The sequence below is a fragment of the Eschscholzia californica genome, unplaced genomic scaffold (assembly GCF_041429995.1).
Source record: "Eschscholzia californica isolate CP2 unplaced genomic scaffold, dmEscCali1.0.p SCAF_5, whole genome shotgun sequence".
Taxonomy (NCBI): domain Eukaryota; kingdom Viridiplantae; phylum Streptophyta; class Magnoliopsida; order Ranunculales; family Papaveraceae; genus Eschscholzia; species Eschscholzia californica.
The window spans coordinates 10,011,185-10,030,018 of record NW_028238472.1 but is presented as its reverse complement, the minus strand read 5'-3'; the positions used below and the strand labels follow the sequence as shown (position 1 = coordinate 10,030,018).

General features: G+C 37.2%; 3 protein-coding genes across 3 annotated transcripts; 2 read left to right on the top strand and 1 right to left on the bottom strand.

The window, feature by feature from the left end:
- The first annotated feature begins 997 nt into the window (after positions 1-997).
- Positions 998-1,393, top strand: LOC147536927 (uncharacterized). The gene has a single exon (XM_086642715.1). The coding sequence runs from the start codon at positions 998-1,000 to the stop codon at positions 1,391-1,393; it is 396 nt and encodes a 131-aa protein (XP_086498841.1).
- An 8,486-nt stretch (positions 1,394-9,879) lies between these two features.
- LOC147536926 (NagB/RpiA/CoA transferase-like superfamily protein) lies at positions 9,880-13,378 on the top strand. Its single transcript, XM_086640718.1, has 10 exons — positions 9,880-10,028; positions 10,123-10,228; positions 10,471-10,526; positions 10,698-10,856; positions 11,005-11,104; positions 11,384-11,526; positions 11,627-11,732; positions 12,134-12,272; positions 12,667-12,935; positions 13,019-13,378. Exons 2-10 carry the CDS (start codon positions 10,133-10,135, stop codon positions 13,103-13,105), a joined length of 1,155 nt encoding a protein of 384 aa, XP_086496844.1. The 5' UTR covers positions 9,880-10,028; positions 10,123-10,132; the 3' UTR covers positions 13,106-13,378.
- Positions 13,379-15,210: 1,832 nt separating this feature from the next.
- LOC147536925 (RING-box protein 1a-like) lies at positions 15,211-17,699 on the bottom strand. The gene is made up of 5 exons (XM_086640719.1): positions 17,374-17,699; positions 17,160-17,210; positions 17,005-17,064; positions 15,573-15,644; positions 15,211-15,482 (listed from the first exon to the last, which is right to left on the bottom strand). Exons 1-5 carry the CDS (start codon positions 17,507-17,509, stop codon positions 15,445-15,447), a joined length of 357 nt encoding a protein of 118 aa, XP_086496845.1. The 5' UTR covers positions 17,510-17,699; the 3' UTR covers positions 15,211-15,444.
- Between the last annotated feature and the right edge of the window lie 1,135 nt (positions 17,700-18,834).

The following is an 18,834-nucleotide window of genomic DNA, read 5'->3' as shown; positions in this document are numbered from 1 at the left end:
TTACACAAGCTGAACTGGCGTATTATCAGCAATTCAAAGGCGATTTGGGTGCAAGTACTTAAAGGGAAGTATTTCCATAACTCTACCAATCCTAAACCGCCTAAGAATCATCACTCTTGGCTATGGAAATCTATAGCTAAACTTTATCCTCAATGTGAGAGTCTGACCTTCTGGAACATTAACAAAGGTGATCATATCAATATTTGGACGGACTACTGGATACCTAATCATCCACCTCCGATTATGAACGATAGAGGATGCATCTTAAATCGGGTTTCACAACTCATAACGAACGGAAATTGGAACCTAAATGTATTTTAATAATGATATTTGCAGGGCGATACTCAGCATCAATCTTATTTCTCAGGAAGAAGATAAAGCCATTTGGACACTGACTAAATCAGGTAACTTCTCCCTTAAATCCATGTACAATTATTTACGAAATAATACAATATCTAACACTAATGACCAGATGGACTGGTTCTTTATATGGAATATGAACACAATCCCTAGAATTAAACTATTTCTGTGGAAATGTTGCACGAATAGCTTACCAGTCAAAGCTAAAATTGGCAAGTTCATTGGAAATAATTATGTATGTGTCAACTGTAATGAGGAGGAAACTATCGATCATGTAATGCTTCATTGCCCCTTCGCGAAGGCAATCTGGTTTCACTATAATGTCAGAACGGACCAAGTCGATACTATTACTCTATGGATTCAACAATGGAAAACACTCGAGGAAGAAACTATTAATCTTTATGCTAAAATTATGTGGTTACTATGGAAAACCAGATGTGAAAACTGCTTTACGACGAATAAACAAAACCCAATCCAAACGATTGAAAGGATAAACAACACAATTACAACCCCGCTCAGAACAGGTATTTGCAACAACTCTAAGAGTAAGGAAACTACAGTTATACAAAATTGGAAACCCCCCAGGGCACCCTTTATCAAAATCAATGTAGATGCCTCTTTTGTTAATCTTACTGAAATGGCAGGGATTGGTTATATTATGCGTGATGCCGATACTAATCTGTTGAGAGCAGTAGCAGACACAGTTCGAGGGCAGACCGCGGAAGAATGTGAAAGCTTAGCGATATTATATGGGATATTAGGAGCGATGCAGCTACAAATGTCTTACGTGCATATTGAAAGCGATAACAAGTCAATTATTCAAGCTATCAATGGTGAGGAAGGATGTATTCAATGGCAATCTCAGAGTATCATCCAACAGATCAAGAACATCAAAGATAACTTTACAGATATTATATTTTCTTATGTGCCTAGAAATGCTAATGGTTATGCGGATGCATTAGCAAAATGGGGGAGATCTCATGGGTATAAGAAAACTTGGACTGATGTTGCTTCTTTCTTTTCTGATTTCTAGTTGGCTTGTAATAGATGCTTATTTAATGTTATTTCCTTTCATCAAAAAAAAAAATCAAATTTATTAGTGGTTTTAAAACTCTAGAATTAATTTATAACTTCAACCATCAACAAGTCTCAGAAATTGTTGAATTTATTAATGGTTTTTAAACCCTATCTTGAAATTGGGATTAGTTCAACCCAAATCTGAAATTGCAAGTGATTTTAAATATCACAAACCAAATTTTGTTTGGAATTAATGGAATAAGTTAGGGTTCTTGTTTTATAATAATTATAGGGAGAATTCTTTAATATTTTAGCAAGAAGTTAGAGAGATGAAAGTAATCAACTAATCATAAATCCATTCATCTGTGATGCATAACTTCTTATTGTTCTAACAATTCCCTTTTAAGATTTAGGATTTTTTTGCTTGAGTTGAGTTCTTGATTTGGATTTCTTTTATCATCAACTTGGATTACAAGATTGGATTGGAATATTGGATTAATCTCTGGTAATTGGAATTGAGATTGCTCAGTTCATTGTTGGTTGATTTGTAGACATGAAAGTTAAGGTGGGAAGAGAGATGAATTTTAGAGAAAGAAACTCGGTTGGATGGTCCTTTAGGCTAGAAGATGGTTGGATGATCAAAAACCCCAAGGTTGTACCATTTAGAAAGCCCAATTTAAACCATTTTCTAAAGGCACTCCCAACTTTTCAACAACCGAATCAAACAGTTAAAAGCTTCATTTCATATGAAAGAATTTGACTTTCTTTCCATTAGAAAAAATTTGATTCTCTTACTCAGACATTCTCCCGTAACAAACAGACACTTAACTACCAAGTTGGATATTAACGGGGATTAGTGAGTTTCCACTTTTGGTGCAAACTAGTTTTTCTAGCCAAATCAAAATCCCAACTAAATCAGCCAAACCCTATCTATATTACCCAACTAAATCAACCAAACCCTACCTATATTAGGAGGTAGCAGGGAACAGAGAATGGGGGGGGTGTCAGAAGCATAACTTTGAAGCACTTTTGAAGATGCAGTCCGGTGGTGAGTAACTAAGAAGGTGTTTGATTTTTACACTAGTGCAGACCGACAATTTTAGGTCGTTTGTTTTTGTTTTTTCATTTAATAAGTGAATATCACTTCTAAGTGGTGTCAAATTAAGTGCAAAATAGTAAGCTCCAACTTGAAGCTTATTTTTTTGCACTTACTTTCTAAGAGCAACTCCAACCAGAGGTTGCTTCAGGCCCTTAAAATCACTTTTTCATTCAAATTTAAGGGCCTTAGCTCAGCCCCTGAAATTCAGCTCCAACCACAAACTCTCTTGGGGCCCTTGAATTTGAATTTTTAATTTCTCAATTTACTTAAATAATTCGATTAAACAATATCGATTATAAATTAACAATTGATTAGAAATTTAAATCTAAGTAAATACGACTAAACAACAATCGAAAAGTTAAAAATAACTAGAAGGGGTTTCTTGGGTCTTGTGGATGACTGACGAACCAAGCTTCTCGTGCTGCTATAAGCATCCGTGCACCATGTTCGTCTAGAGACCTAGCATTAATCCTCAATAAGTCTATCCCATATTGTCGGTCTTTTTGTTGTTTATAGGATTCTAGAAACTCTTTTTGAATTCGTATAAATTCTTGCAATGATGTCGATCTTTGTTGAGATTCTTGCATTCTATTTTGTCAATATTCCGGCGGAGCATCACCGACTACTTTGTCTTAGTGGTAGAATTTGTCGAATTTTCACCGATTCTTGCATTTGCTTTGGCTTGTTTACGACCAATTGGTCTTTCCTCCGATGAATTGGTATTGGAATCTCTTTTCCCGAATGTTGACTCTCCTGGCATGTTTGCCATCCACTTGTTATGTGACATCAAAATTTTGTAAACATGTTGGAATCTAAACATTTTTCCTTTGTGATTTTTTTTATAAACATCAAGTGCTCTTTGTATCTGAAAAATCAAAATTGATTTGAAGTTATTATTATGAAATCAAAAGATAAAAATATATAGATTAAAAGTAAGAAAAATTACCCGGTCATAGTCGTTTTCCCCGCTTTTTTGAACTTTATTTACTATCCTCAAAGTAGAGATAAAACTTTGACAATCGGCATTTATCTCACTGAAACGAGATTTACAACTCTTTTTTGTGCGTTGAGAGTTTGCAATTGCATTAAAGTCATCGGTTATTTTTTTTTGCCAAAATACAGTATATTTCTGGCAATTTCTGACAACCGCATCAAACGTGATTTTCAAATAAGAATTAGAAAGTACTATATCTTCATCGTTTGCATACGCAACCCTTTTAGCTTTCTTGGTTAAAGTCGTGCCTTCTTGCTCGCAAGAATCATCTAAAATTTCATCTACCGCCGAGGGAATGCGTGAAGAATCATTAAAAATTTCATCATTTTCAAATTGAGTAGAGTGATAACCGGGAGTTTGAACGAGATCCATAAACAAATCATTATCATTCAAGGGATCCATCGAAGAAGATTGAAAAAATTGGAGAGCAAAAATTGAAAGAGAAAGAGTTGAAATGAGAGAGAGATGTGAGGGATCATTTGGATTCAACCCTTATTTATAGGGGTTGAACCCAATCTGGTCGTTCGAGCAAATCCAACGGCCAGATTTGACCCACAACATGACCGTTGGGAGCTCCCCAACGGTCTGTTGCGGATGTCCAGCCGACCCTTAATAAGGGTCGGCTGTGGTTGGAGCCCCTCCAATCGGGGTGGGGGGATGGGAGGGGGGAGGGGCCCTTAATTCAAATTAAGGGCCTCAACCCCCCTCCTGTTGGAGATGCTCTAAGTGCTAAAAAAGACCTAAACAAGATTTAAAATTACAAATACCTATTACTACCTAAAACTTTATGTATCTAAAGGTTGATGTTTTGGAAAAATAAGAAAATTTTCTGTTGGATAAAGTTTCGGGTAGAAACAAGTTTCTTTTTTTCCTCCAAATACTATTAACTTTTGAGTTATTTTCCTAATAGCCTCCAACTTTGTGACCGGCTTCCTACCTAGCCCCCTACTTTTTCAAAAATACCCAGATGACCCCTTTTTTCACTTATCGTTATAACACCGTTAACCAGTCAACATTTCTCTCTCTTCCATCTCATCACCTCTCTCTGCCACTTCTTGCCACCTCATCGTCTTCACCAGCAAGGTCGCCGGTCGGCCACCTTCAAACATAAAAAATATTCTCTCTCCATTCTCTCTTTAATTTTTTTTTATTCACTCATCGTCTTCACCGGCAAGGTCGTCGACCCTTCGCCGGAGTCGATCTTTTCAAGAACAGGCCTGATCGGTTTTGTTCAAGAAAAGACCGATCTGGTATGTTCTTTAACAGAGTCGATCAAGCCTGTTCAAGAACAGATCCGATTAGGTTTGTTCTTGAACAAACCGACTTTGGCGAAGGGTTTCCCTTCGCCGGACTGTTTAGAGAGAGAGGAGTGAAATATTTTATTTATTTTTTTAGAGAGAGAAATTTTCTAATTTTTTTCTATGTTTGAAGGTGGTCGGCCGGAAATTGACTAGCCGACGACCTTGCCGGTAAAGACGATGAGGTGGCGAGAAGATGAGGTGGCAGAGAGAGGTGATGAGCTGAAAGAGAGAGAAATGTTGATTGGTTAACAGTGTTAACTATAAACTCCGGCGACCATAAACTCAGGCAACCTTCCAACACTAATTTCAGACGTCTTTTTGTTCTTCTCTTTCTTCAACCCTCTTTCTCTGTGTTTGTCTCTCTCTCCCTCTATACCTCTCTTTTTTTCTATTTTTCCTTGTTGTTTGACTAATGTAAACTTATTTATTAACTAGTAGTTATATGCAAGGATAACTTAGACCGTTCACATTTTTATAGCGCTTATAAATGATGAAAAACTAACGACATTACACTTGTAAGTGGTAGAAAACCAAACACCTTCTAAGAGTAGCCAATATTTTTCTTAGGGGATCTAGAGAATAAAGGATTGGGTACACAGAGATTTTGAAGAAAGAGGATGAAAAAGACAAATATCTTTGGTGAATTCCTTCTCAACTTTATTTCTTTTAGTCTCCTGTATTTGATTTATTAATTGTAAACATGCTTCTAACTATAGAGGATGATGAAACTCATGAAGATGCATTTAGAAACATATTAATAATTAACCAAAGATTTCATTGTTTTTCATGTCATGATTTACCATTGACAGTTATTCGTAAATTAATGCTTCATTATTCATGCTTCAAGATTTGATATATCATGCTTAGATTAAATTCTTTGATGGTCTATACTGGATGATTAATAGTTGGATAGTTTTATATTTCATAGCAGCGGTAAATAGATAAATAGTTATGATGTTTTTAAACGAAAATATTTTCTGGACTTTAGGTAGTTCATATACTAAAGTCTGAGTAATTGAAAAGATATTTTTGACTAATTTATTAAATGTCTTTTTTAGTGTTTCATGCATGAATTCAAATTCTCTAGGTCTTCTCCTCCCATCGATTTTCTTTTCCTATTGTTATTTGTCTTTGTTTGAGTATTTTTTTTATTTTACCCTCATGAACCAGTTTTAAAAATCGTGCTAATTTTAGGTTAAGAACGAATTTGACTAGTCTCTGAGGATCGACCCCGGTTTTACCGGATTTTATTACTTGGCGTCCGTGTACTTGTGGGTGGAGATATTTTAGGTGTACCCTTTTAGGCTCCTCATAGCATCTTCCTCTATTGGCCCTATTATCATTATTGTTCATGCACCAACAACGAAATTTGCAATTCATCAACAGAAAGTCCATTTAGGTCTTTAACTCTTCAATGTAACATTAGACATAAGAGAAATTCAGAGTTATTGACCTAACATCTTTCCATCACAACTTATTTAATTTTTTCACTTTGGAATTTCCTAAAGTGTGATAAATAAGAAACTACCCAGTTAGCTGAGGATGATAGTTTTGAGTCGATTTCGTTGAATACTCAATAATAATAAAAAACCTAAACAACAATAATTATTTCAGTTTTGCAAGGATAGAAAGATGTCGTGAGAAATTATCATGAAATTTTATTTATTGAGAAATCCAAAGAATCTGACATATTATAATGAGAAATAATGACAGAGAAATTAATAGTGGAGGAGGAAGAGGTAAAGATGGAGGGTTAACAATTGTTGAGAAATTAAGGAATTTAATTCATATCCTAATCACATATCTTATTCCCAATTAGATTAATTTTGTCTTAATCATATATCTTAGTCGGATTATTTTGTATTAATTATGTCTCACTCACGTTGATGTGTTTTGTAATATAGATATGTACTTAGTTTGTAGAAAAATGATCCTACAATCCATTATGTGTTGCGAAATAGGCAATTCGCTATAACTCGACCGAAAATCGACAATTAATTCAAAAAAAAATTTGGACTAATCTTAGTGTTTGGAAAATTGGTGAAGAAAAAAAATCATAATTGACGGAGATCCAAAATCAACTTTTTTTCAAACCAAATTACCACTCTGCTAGTGAAATTTCGTCAATGGCGAATTCCCATGCTTGTTCATGTTATATTATGAACGATCGTATTGCATTGTGACATAAACCTATTATGTAGTTTCTCTCTAGAACAATAATTGTTCGATGTATCAAAACCAATTCCATCATCTGATTAAGTTTCATTGGTAGTTTCTCTCTCTAGAACAATAGTTGTTCCATCAACACCAATTACACTTTTAGTTTGACGAATTCGTTTGTCTTATTGTAATACACAGACAATCTTTAAAGGACTCTTTGATATGTGGCTTCACAAAATCTTGTTTTTCTCTTTATTGAAACAATTATTTTCTTTTTTAAAATTTTCTTTCTCTCTCTAGAAATTTCGTACATTTCATATAACACAACGATAAATTATCGTATTACCTGAATATTTGTACATAATACGTTATTTCCAGACAAGTCTTTTCTCGCGTGTCATGTGAGAAAGGTGGAAAGGCAAAATATCATCTTTGCCATTTGGATATTCGGTGTACTATTTTCCGAACCAAGATGTCCCACCTATTTCCTAGCCATGAGGTCGGTTTATAGCCCAAACTCTATATCTTATATATAACTAAGAAATTAAAATAAAGAAAAGATCGGATAATTTGTAGTACTCCCACTTAGAAGGTGGAATTAACCAAACCTTTTAAAGTATCTTTTTTTGGATGATTACGAAAGTTATTACGGAGCATTGATTGATCATAAGATGTGATAAGCACGATAACCATCAAATTAGACCTTGAAACAAACGAACCTAAAGTCCAACTAAACTACTGGCCTAAAGCCCAACAAAACTAACGACCTAAAACCTATCTAACTAGATTATTTTTGCCTTTAACAACCCAAGTTTAGTGAACCATAGATTTTACCTACGGAAATCGAACTTGAACTTTCAAAGTTTAAGAGTACCGAAAACACTAGATAATCTGACAATTTCAACTTACTTCTTTGACAAGTACAACTGGACAACAAAATGAATGACCTTGATTTTATCTAAGCTTTCATTTTCCAATTGTGGTCTAGGTGTACTCGTCAACGAAACAACGAAGTGAGTTGGAATTGTTGGATTATCTAATATATTTGTAGGGGTACATGTCTTACTAACTCAACTATTTACTGGGCAATCTTAACAAAAAAAAAAAAGTATTTGTTGGGTTTTTAAAGTTGCCTATTTTAAACTTTTTGTACGTTTTAACCTTAACCGCGAACAACAGGTAGTCTAATTGCCATTTGGCAAGTGTATATACTCTCGTGGAAGAAAGTTTCACAGATTCGATCTCATTGAAGTGCAAATTTTGTGTGTTTTGTACACATAGAGGAGAGAAGAAGAAAGGAGAGTGGGAAGAAGAGAGGAGAGAAACCCCTACTTTAAATTACTGCTTTATTTAGTGGGGAGGAATCTACCCGGTAGATTATTGAGTTAATTCCTATTTGGCCCCCTACTTTGTGACCAACTTCAAATATGGCCCCAAAAATTCTGTAAATTCAAATATGGTCTCCTTTTTTTTATGTAATTGTCCTAACTACCCTTCCTTTAAATCCTTTTTCAAAATTAAAATTAAAAATAAAATCTTAATTCCACCTCATTTCCTTCTCCACCACACATCTCTCTCCATGTCAATTCTCTCTCTCTCCACATCACCTTTCTTTACAACTCACCTCTCTCTCTCTCTCCAACTCACTCCTCTCTCTCTCCAACTCACTCCTCTCTAGGGGTGGGATTTTGGCCCGGAACCCGCCCACGACCGTCCGAGCCCGAAGGGTCCGTGACCGTCCGATGCCCGAATCGGTCCGTACCCGCCCGACCGAAAGATCTTAAGCGGACGGACGCGGGCATAGGTCTTTACCCGGTGGTCCGACTGAGTCCGCCCGCTTATATCGTCCGCCCGTCCACACCCGTCTGTTTATCCTACCCGTTATACCCGCCCACCAATATGATTGATTTTAAGCCTTTAGATTTGTAGAGATAGCTACAACCATTAGATTTCAAGAGTAAAAATAAATAACCCTAGAAATCACTTTTCTTAATCTTGTCTTCGTCGTTCTACTTCTCTAGTCTCTATCTCCTCCAAAATCTCAGTATCTCATCAATAAACCGATCGTAATCCATGAGAAGAAGCATAGAAATCGATCATAATCCATGAGAAATCTCAATGCTTATCTTGCGATTTTGAATTCATTTACTTTTTAGGATAGTAAAGTGGGAGTTTTAGAAAGTTGTATTTAGCGACTAAACATTTTTAATTTCGAATAAAAGTTTCTTTATTTATTCATTAGTGACCGGTGTCCGCCCGACCGATACCCGGTTTGCCCGACTATCAAAACGGTCACGGACGGGCACTTTGTTGGAGAAAAATCTGAAATGTCCGCCCGTTTTGTCCGGATGTCCGAGTGGACACTTAGGACTCGTGTCCGTTCCGCCCGGACCGGTTGAGTTAGTGTCCATTTCCCGCCCGTCTGGATCGATTCCCACCCCTACTCCTCTCTCTCTCTCCAACTCACTCTTCTTTCTCTCCAACTCACCTTCATCTTCTCCGACTGAAGTGATCTGGTCTGTTCACGGCTTCGGCGAAGGGAAACCCCCTTCACCGGAGTTTTTAGAGAGAGAGAGAGAGATGAGAGAAATTTTTTTTTTTTTTTTTTGGAGGTCGCCGGTCGGAAAATTTTCCGACCGGCGACTTCAATCGGAGAAGATGAAGGTGAGTTGGAGAGAGAGAGAGAGGTGAGTTGGAAAGAGAGGTGACGTGGAGAGAGAGAGAGAGAGAGTTGACATGGAGAGAGATGTGTGGTGGAGAGGGAAATGAGGTGGAATTAAGATTTTATTTTTATTTTTAATTTTGAAAAAGGATTTAAAGGAAGGGTAGTTAGGGCATTAACTTAAAATAGGGGGCCATATTTGAATTTATAGAAATTTGGGGGTCATATTTGAAGCTGATTACAAAGTAGGGGGCCATATAAGAATTAACTCTAGATTATTTGATTTGGGAATCTATAAGAAAAGAGAACCTACGCAGTTTGGTATTCTCCCTGTCGGAGGAATCGTCATTACAATTTTAGGCAGTCCAATTCTAAGATAATCATTCCCTCTCTCCTCCGCATAACTAAATTTAGGGCTTTCCTCTCATCTCAGAGGTATTTGTAAAATTTTGTTTAATCACTCAAGAGCATTTCTGCAGTGAAATTATTTACACTTGATTAATTCCGGTTGTTATGTTTATCTCAATAGAAAATCTTGAATGGCCCCTCAATCAAGCTCTTTGGAAAACTTTGAAGTAGCGAGTTCTTTGCAATCTATCTGCTATAAGAGAGGTTCACTTCGGCTTCTTGATCAGGTCTTTTACCAATTTCCATTATCTTTTTAGGGTTTTCAAGTTCAATTAAAGATGCCCTTTTCATTTCTCATTCTATAAATCCATTTGCTTGCTTCAAATCATAGTTTTGTACAAAAATGAAGTGTTTTTTAAGATTAAAGTTCAGTACTTTTGCTAAAAAGGAAGGCAATTTTGGCTCATTTTTGTTTAGTTTTGCTCTTAACATCTTCTTATTGGTCTTTACTAGTTTCTTGGGCTTGCAGAGAAAGCTTCCCTTGGAAACCATTTATTTGGATATCAAAGATGCTACTGATGGATGGTAATAAATCATGCTTTAGTTGTTATGTTCCTTCTCTATATGACTTCTTTTGATGCACTGCCCATTCATTGCTTATTTACTTGTGCCCTAGTTTCTCCTCTATTACTCTCATTAACCTCATATTTGTTTGGCGCCTTTCTGAATTTACTAACGATCTTACCGACGTTGCAGGAATGCAATAAGGGATATGGTGGTTCGTGGTGCTCCTGCTATTGCTATATCAGCTGCCCTCAGCCTGGCTGTCGAAGTTTCTAATTTCAACACGTTTGACGGGACATGTGTCGATGCAGTTTCTTTTCTAACTGAGAAGCTAGACTACCTTGTCTCCAGGTACTAACGCTACTACTTGTGTTGAATCTAGATGTGATGGTCACAAGCACGTTGAAATGTGTTCTTCTATTTATATTCTCTAATATATGTCACATTTGTCAAATATTGAGGAAAACAAACTGTATAATCCAATTTTATGCTTTTGCAGCCGACCGACTGCTGTAAACCTATCCGACGCTGTAAGTAAGCTCAAAGATGTTATATCAAAGGCCTCCATTGCTGCCAATGAAGCCAAGTCGATCTTTGAGGTAGTAAATTTTAGTCAACTTTATTCTTTCAGTGTAGCGAAATTGTCAGCTGCTAACAGGGTTTGCCTAGTCATCCCATTTTACGCTTATAATTGAGGCATGGGTAATGTATGTTTAAGCATGCCATATGTTTAAGCATGCCATATAATTAATAGATGTGGGAATATTTACTTGCGTTGTGTGTTGAAGCTGGGGCCCTCTTGAAGCTAAAATATGTCCAACGAGGACCGCCTTATCCATCAAATAGTAATGGTTAAATGTTCGATGTTCATATTACAGGAATATATAGTGGCTGCTGAAATCATGCTTGAGGACGATGTGGCGTCAAACAAAGCAATTGGTTCCTATGGAGCAAGCTTTCTTCAAGCCCAGTTGAAAGACTCTAAGAGGCTTTCTATCTTAACCCACTGCAACACTGGCAGGTAATTCCATGATTCCATCTTCTTGGAGTCGATCTTTCCACGCTGTTTGAGTTTATCTAACTAGGTTCTGTTTTGATTGTCGTTCATACTGCTTTATCAGCCTTGCCACAGCAGGATATGGAACCGCCCTGGGTGTTATACGTGCAGCTCATACTGAAGGTCTCCTAGAAGAAGCTTTTTGCACTGAAACACGGCCATATAATCAGGTATTCAGGTTACTATTTTTTTTTAGTTTTCATCTTGTAGTGTTCAAAGTCCTTATGACAATTTCATATAATTGCTATTCCGTGTTTAGCAACACACAAACTGCCTTAGGATACCGAGTGCCAGTTGAGGAGTAATTTGTTGAAGATGCAGTAACTCCCAGAGCACCCCGGGGTGTGATATACTTGTTGTCATTGTCGTACATGAATTTTCATATTTTAGAGTATAAAATTGTATTATAGTAGCTCAGTCAGTTATGATCTTTGGTCATTCTATAGAATAAGGTCATCCCTAATAAGATCATCCTGGTTGGATGGTTAGGGTTGGAATTTTCCCATTATTATTAGGTATAGTCAAGCTTTCGATTCTTTTATAATTTTTCTTCCTTCAAATTGAATTACAGGGGTCCAGACTGACAGCTTTTGAGTTGGTTCATGATAATATACCTGCTACACTAATAGCGGATTCTGCTGCAGCTGCATTGATGAAAGGTGGTCGGGTCAATGCCGTTATTGTTGGAGCTGATCGTGTTGCTGCAAATGGTAAACTTTCGACTTACTGATTTAGGGTTCAAATTGGGGAAGTGCTTCTAAGTCCCAACCTCTTCTAGCGAACCATGTACATAATGATGTGGCAGGCTGGCAGCATCTTCGGTAATAACATTTAAGACTTGCTCCCAGACCGCCATGGTTGAGATACTAGCACATCATTCAGTAATCAGTGGTATTATCTCTGTGTGCTGTCCAACTCAAAACCAATTGACAATAAGTGGAGAGGCCCTAGACACCGTATCACATTCTGCCTGTGGGACTATTCTCACAAATACTTGATTTCATATGTGTGAAGCGCCCCTCTTTAGTTAAATTTACATCGAGTGCTTGTATCCTAACGTAGAGTTTACAAATTTGATATGGTTTACTGGTCATTATATTGTAGGTGACACCGCTAATAAGATAGGAACCTACAGCCTGGCAATCTGTGCATTCCATCATGGAATTCCGTTCTATGTAGCCGCACCTGTGACTTCAATTGATTTATCTCTTCCTTCTGGAGAAGAAATAGTAATTGAGGAAAGATCAGCGAACGAACTGTTGTTTTCTCGTGGTGGGCTCGGGGAGCAAGTAGCAGCATCTGGTATCTCTGTTTGGAATCCAGCCTTTGACGTAACCCCTGCTAACCTGATATCTGCTATTGTAACAGAAAAGGTATATCTCACACCGTCTCTATCTCTCTCTCTCTAGATTCGGTTGCAACTGTTGTATTGAATTGGATGAGTTGTTATTAACAGGGGGTTATCACGAAAGGTGCGAGTAATGATGCGTTCGACATAAAGGGTTTCTTAAAGAAAGTACCAGGTGGAACTACTGTTGAGTGAGAGTGGTTCTACTGCTAGTTCTTACTACTGCTACTAGTCTACTACTACTACCGCTGAATCTTTCTTTCTTGTTCGTCACAAGATATGAACAAGATGTTTGTTAATTTATAGGTTCGAAAAGTAATACAGTTGTTTGTTGAACATGTTGCTCTTTTGGTTGAGAGGGAGGGGGGGTGGGGGGTGGAATCACGAAGAAACGTCGTCTCTTCTCTAATATGTACGTATAATATTGCACTATTAATAAGTTATATAAACCCCTGCTTCTATTCTTCATGTAGGAAGGTTCTCTTTGTCTTTTATTTTTTCAATTGGACGGTCATTAAAAACTAGGGTCAATTGCAATATGGCCCGTGTTTGTGACCAACTGAAAAACCTGTCCCCATATTTAACCACCGAATCATCGATCCAAAATAGTTTCAAGATTATATTTCCATTAGTCAACTGTAACTATAATTTTCGATCCTTTCTTATCTTTACCTTGTAAATTATTTAGCCTCTTGTCCTCTCTTTCTTGTGGTCGGATACCAGCCGTTGTAAAGTATTTAGCATCCCGACCATCTCTTTAGATTGGTTACCAATCCTTGGCCTCCCGGCCATCTCTTTAGATTGGTTACCAATCCTTGACAGTAATCGACCGTTACGAGAGTCCCACTCCAATTGACTTAAAAGGCAATTTAGATTTCAGTCCCCCAAAAACTCTATTCATCTTCACCACCTGCACCATTTAGTTTTCTCTCTGGCTTCCTTCTCTTTTCTCTGCTCGAACTCTCTCCCGAAAAAAAAAAACTCTTCCTCTTATTGAACGAAGGGAAGGGTTCGCGGACAAGGAGGTACAAAGCGAAAGAAGGTGATGGTGGTGGTTAGAGGTGATCGTTGCAACATAAAAGCTATATCTCACTCCCTCTCTGTAGGTTTTGGTTGCAACTGTTGTTGTATTAAGTTGGATGAGTTGTTATCAACAGGAATTATCACGAAGTATGCCGAGAAATGATGCATTCGATATAAGGGGTTTCCTAAAGAAGCTATCAGGTGGAACTATTGTTGAGTGAGAGTGGTTCTACTGCTTACTACTTACAAGTACTAGTGTCCTACCTCTGGATCTTTCTTCTTCTTGTTTGTCACATAAGATGAACAAAGTACTTTGTTATTTTGTAGGTTTGAAAAGTAACACAGTTGATTATTTAACATGTTGCTCCTTTGTTTGAGGAGAAGGGGGTTAGGAATTATGTAGAGACGTCTCCTCTAATATGTACATGTAATCTTGCATTATTACTAAGTTATATAAACCATTTCTTTGTGAAGTATTTGGTCTTGGATCCTATCTCTCTCTTCAAGTCAATTACCAGTTGCGGACAACTGTTTCTTCACCGCTACAACCATTTTCTTTTTCTCTATCTCCCTTTCTCTCTCCTTTCTCCGCTCAAGCTCTCTTCGAAAAAGAAATGTTCTTTTATTCTTCCAACAAAAGGAATGGTTTAAGGATTTTGCCTAAGATCCTATCCAGTTTGGTATAAGTCCCCCTTCTCAAACCAAAGGGGTTCCAACAAAGAGAACCCCTACATTCGCTAGAACGAGGGCATAGAACAAGAATTTTTAAGGAGAAAGAAGGAATTTGAGCATAGGAAAATGTGAGAGAGAGAAGAGGGGAAAAGAAAAGGTGATAATTGCGGTCAGAGGAGGTTTTTAGGGAAGAAAATGAAACGAAGATTGGAGGGTGAAATATGAACACCTAATCTTTGGAGGGGTGAAGCCGAAGTTGTCTTCTATGCCAACTGAGGTCAATTATAAGTGACCAAAGTCCACATTCCCCAAAGACTGGCCAATTTCTTCTCTTCTTACTCTCCTCTGGAGACCACCAGAGCCATCTCCATCTCTCTATATATAATTGAAGAAACTGAGGAAACAGAAGTGTCTAACCACCTTCAACTGCCTCTGTTTAGGCAAAAAGTGTTGAACTTGCATGACAAAATGAGTTCCACTATTGTGATGGCTCCACAGAAGGGAAACCGACCGAATAATTCCTCCATCTTGTCAGAAACCTAAATCCTCAAAACTAAGAACCCAGAGAAATACATCCCCATCTATCCACCCAATTGAAGGGAGAGTTTGATTCAACAGCATGCTCTGTTTGCCTCAAGTTTTAGCAACCACTAACAACGGAGGGTTTAGAGTTCAGTGAATTGTATACATTCGAACACTTCCAAATTGGAACAACTCCATAACAGTAAGAACAGTAAAAAAAAAAAAAAAAAAAACAATTCATCAGATGTTTTCCAGATTCGAGGTTTCCTACTACCACTTCAAGATTTATCATATCCCACAGATCAACAGTGTCAATCCTAGTGCCCATACTTCTGAAATTCCCATTCGCTGTTATCTGTACAAAATACTCCTAGGATATTAGGGTTTTCCACTATTGAAGATAAACAAAGATTCGGGTGTAGAAGGAGGGAGCGAGGGTACATACCGAGTGGACAAACTTGACGAGTCTTGAGCCATCGACTAATGCAATGGAAGTGAAATGCATGGTTGCACACACCTATATATATCACAAGGGCAAATGAGCTTCAGAAAAACAAATATTATGGGAAACAAAGACAAAACCGTCAAGTATACAGGGCAAACAACAATATTACACTACTTTAAAAAAAAACAACAATATTACATCCCTAACTACATTCACAGTGAACAGGAAAAACGACAGAACATGAGGTTCCTATACAAACCGTTTTCTATTGTTTTCTAATCCCGAGCTTGGTCTTTAAACTTTCACAGCTCTATTTCTACTCCCAAAGAAACTAAAGCACAGTATGTACGATGATAACAAATAAGAGCCACAGTAGTACGTATTCACTAAACGATCTAAGTTCATTTCTTCTACTTTGTTTTCCAACTCGAGAGGTCCATAAGAGTTACTTACTTCTAATTTAATGTAAACTCTGGAGTCTGAAGTCACGTAACCAGTAGCCCCTCATCCAAATTTACATGAGAACTATCTAATCGCCTTCCTCTATTTGTTTTTCAGCCAGCTACCTAGAACCCATCGACCAAATAGTTTTGAACAGCTTAAAATTTATCCGCATAGTAACTAGACTCCTACGTACAACAACGTTCACGAACTTGGTCTTTAAATACAAGAGAACATGAGATTCCTATATAAACATTTTTCGTTTGTTTTCTAATCCCGAGCTTGGTCTTTAAACTTTCACAGCTTTATTTCTACTCCCAAAGAAAGGAAATCACAGTATGTACGATGATAACATATAAGAACCGTAGTAGTACATATTCCCTAAATGATCTAAGTTGATTTCTTCGAGTTTGTATTCCAACTGGAGAGGTCTATAGGAGTTACTTCCTTCTAATCTTAAGTAAATTCCCGAGTCTAAAGTCGCGTAACCAGTAGCCCCTTGTCCAAGTTTACATGAGAACTATCTAATCGTCTTCCTCTATTTCTTTTTCAGCCAGCTACCTAGAACCCATGGACCAAATAGTTTCGAACGCGTTCAAATTTATCCTCATACTAACTCGACTCCTACGTACAACAATGTTTACGATCTCTCTCTCTCTCTTAACATTCTTGAATGATTTAAGCTAAAAAGGATAGAAACTATTAAACAAGATACCATCATTACAAAAGTCGGACTACTAAACAAGATAAGACCATACTTATGATCTACTAGTACAAAATAGAAGTTAGGTACAAAACAATCAGTAGCAAACTCAAATTAGCAAATGTTTCGTCTTAAATAACAAGTATTCAAACTAAAGTTTATCAACAGAAAGCATTAGTACTATGTGCAAAGAAAAACCTAAACTCAATAAACACCTATCAACAACATCAAAACACCCAAGATGATTAACATGGAATCTAGGGTTTATAGAGGCAGGGAGATGCTTACCCCAAGCAACAGTGCACTCCTCGCTTGTTGCACTAGCTTGATTAGCTTGACATTCAATGCCTAACCCAACAAAAAGAATAAGAAGGCATCATCATCATCAGAATCAAATTCAAAAGAGATGAGGAAAAACCAAACCCAATATCAAAATAACTCACAGAGATCCATGATATGGTTTCTGCAAATCGCACAATTGTCCACGACTATATCTGAATCAACCGGATCAAATAGATGTGAAAAAACAATCAGATAATGAAGACATGATGATTAATGAACAATAATAGTTGTTAACCCTAGAAATTCAGTATAAAATTGAGAAAATCGACAAATATAAGAAGCTAGGGTTTCTAGGTATGGGATTGAGTAAGTTACCCCAAGCCCAAAGAGAAACGGCGTTCCATTTCTTGATCTCGAATCTCTTTGGTTTCTTTGAAGAAGGACCGGCACCGGCGCTCGAACCTTCACCAGCTGGTATCACCATGTTCACGTCCGTGTCCAAAGTCGCCATGTCTTCTTCTCTCTTCTCTTCTCAACAGCCGACGAGAAAGAGAAGACTAGAGAGAGATTTAAATAGTAGTTTTTTGAGATATTCAAAAAGAGTTTTTCTAAGTTTACACCCTAAAATAACTAAAATAACCAAAACAACCCCATTACTAATGATTTAACTTAAGGTGCCTCTACATTCTTTTCTATCCTCCAAGCCAATTTAGCTATTGTGACCAAATTATGTTTTTGAAAATTGATGAAGACCTAGACCACCTTGACCTTTAGGCTTAAAGGCCCACGATTCCTTAAAAATATGTCAAATATCATTTAATTATTCTCCACCAAAACGTCGTTGGGAGGCTATGATGTTCTTACCGATCTCTTTGGGAATTTGGACAAAGTTTATCTAGAAACTGGAAACAATAGATATTGTTGTTGAAGTGCTTCTTGCGGAAGCGTCTTATCATTTTAAAATCTCAACTGAGATGGAAACCCTCTCAACAAAAGAAAAACTTAGGTGGTGTTATAGGATGGTGCGGACCAGCCTTTCAGGCTGCTAATGATACTGTTTGCTTTGACACACCTGGGCCTCACAGTTTTAAAAGGCCTCACTAGGGAAGGGTGCTTAACTTCTTAAGAGGAGCACCACACTCCTGTCTCCCACCAATGTGGGATTGCTTTACAACACACCCTCCCAAGACCACATCACAGTAGAGCGAATCGTGCTGATAACGTGTTACAGGATGGTGCGGACCAGCCTTCCGGGGTGCTAGTGATACTGTCCGCTTTGACACACCTGGACCTCACGGTTTTAAAAGGTCTCACTGTGAAAGGGTGCTTAACCTCTTAGGAAGAGCACCACACTCCCATCTCACACCAATGTGGGATTGTTTTACAACATATGGAATATTATTAAGGATGTTTTGAAAGGCTTTGATACTCTTTTTATTAGAAAAAGATGGTGTTCCAAGATATTTTCCTCGTGAGTGTTTTTACTAAAGAAAGCACAACATTTTGTAAAAATTGATTATTAGGCAAGAAGGTCCCCCAAAGTTGTGTAATAAATCTTCTGAGTTATGTATCTATTCAATATTTTTTCAACAAAAAAAAAAAAATGTATCTATTCAATATTTTTTTTTTGTTGCACTATCTATTCAATACAATTTCCTAAAAAGAATAATAGAATCATCAACAAATACAAGATTTAAAATGACCGCAATATCCACATAAGAGTATAACCATCTATTATCCCTAAATATTGAAAATTGATGATTATTTTAGTAAGAGCTTCCACACTAAGAACAAAACATAAAAGGAAAGAGAGTCTCTTTGTCGAATACCCCTAGA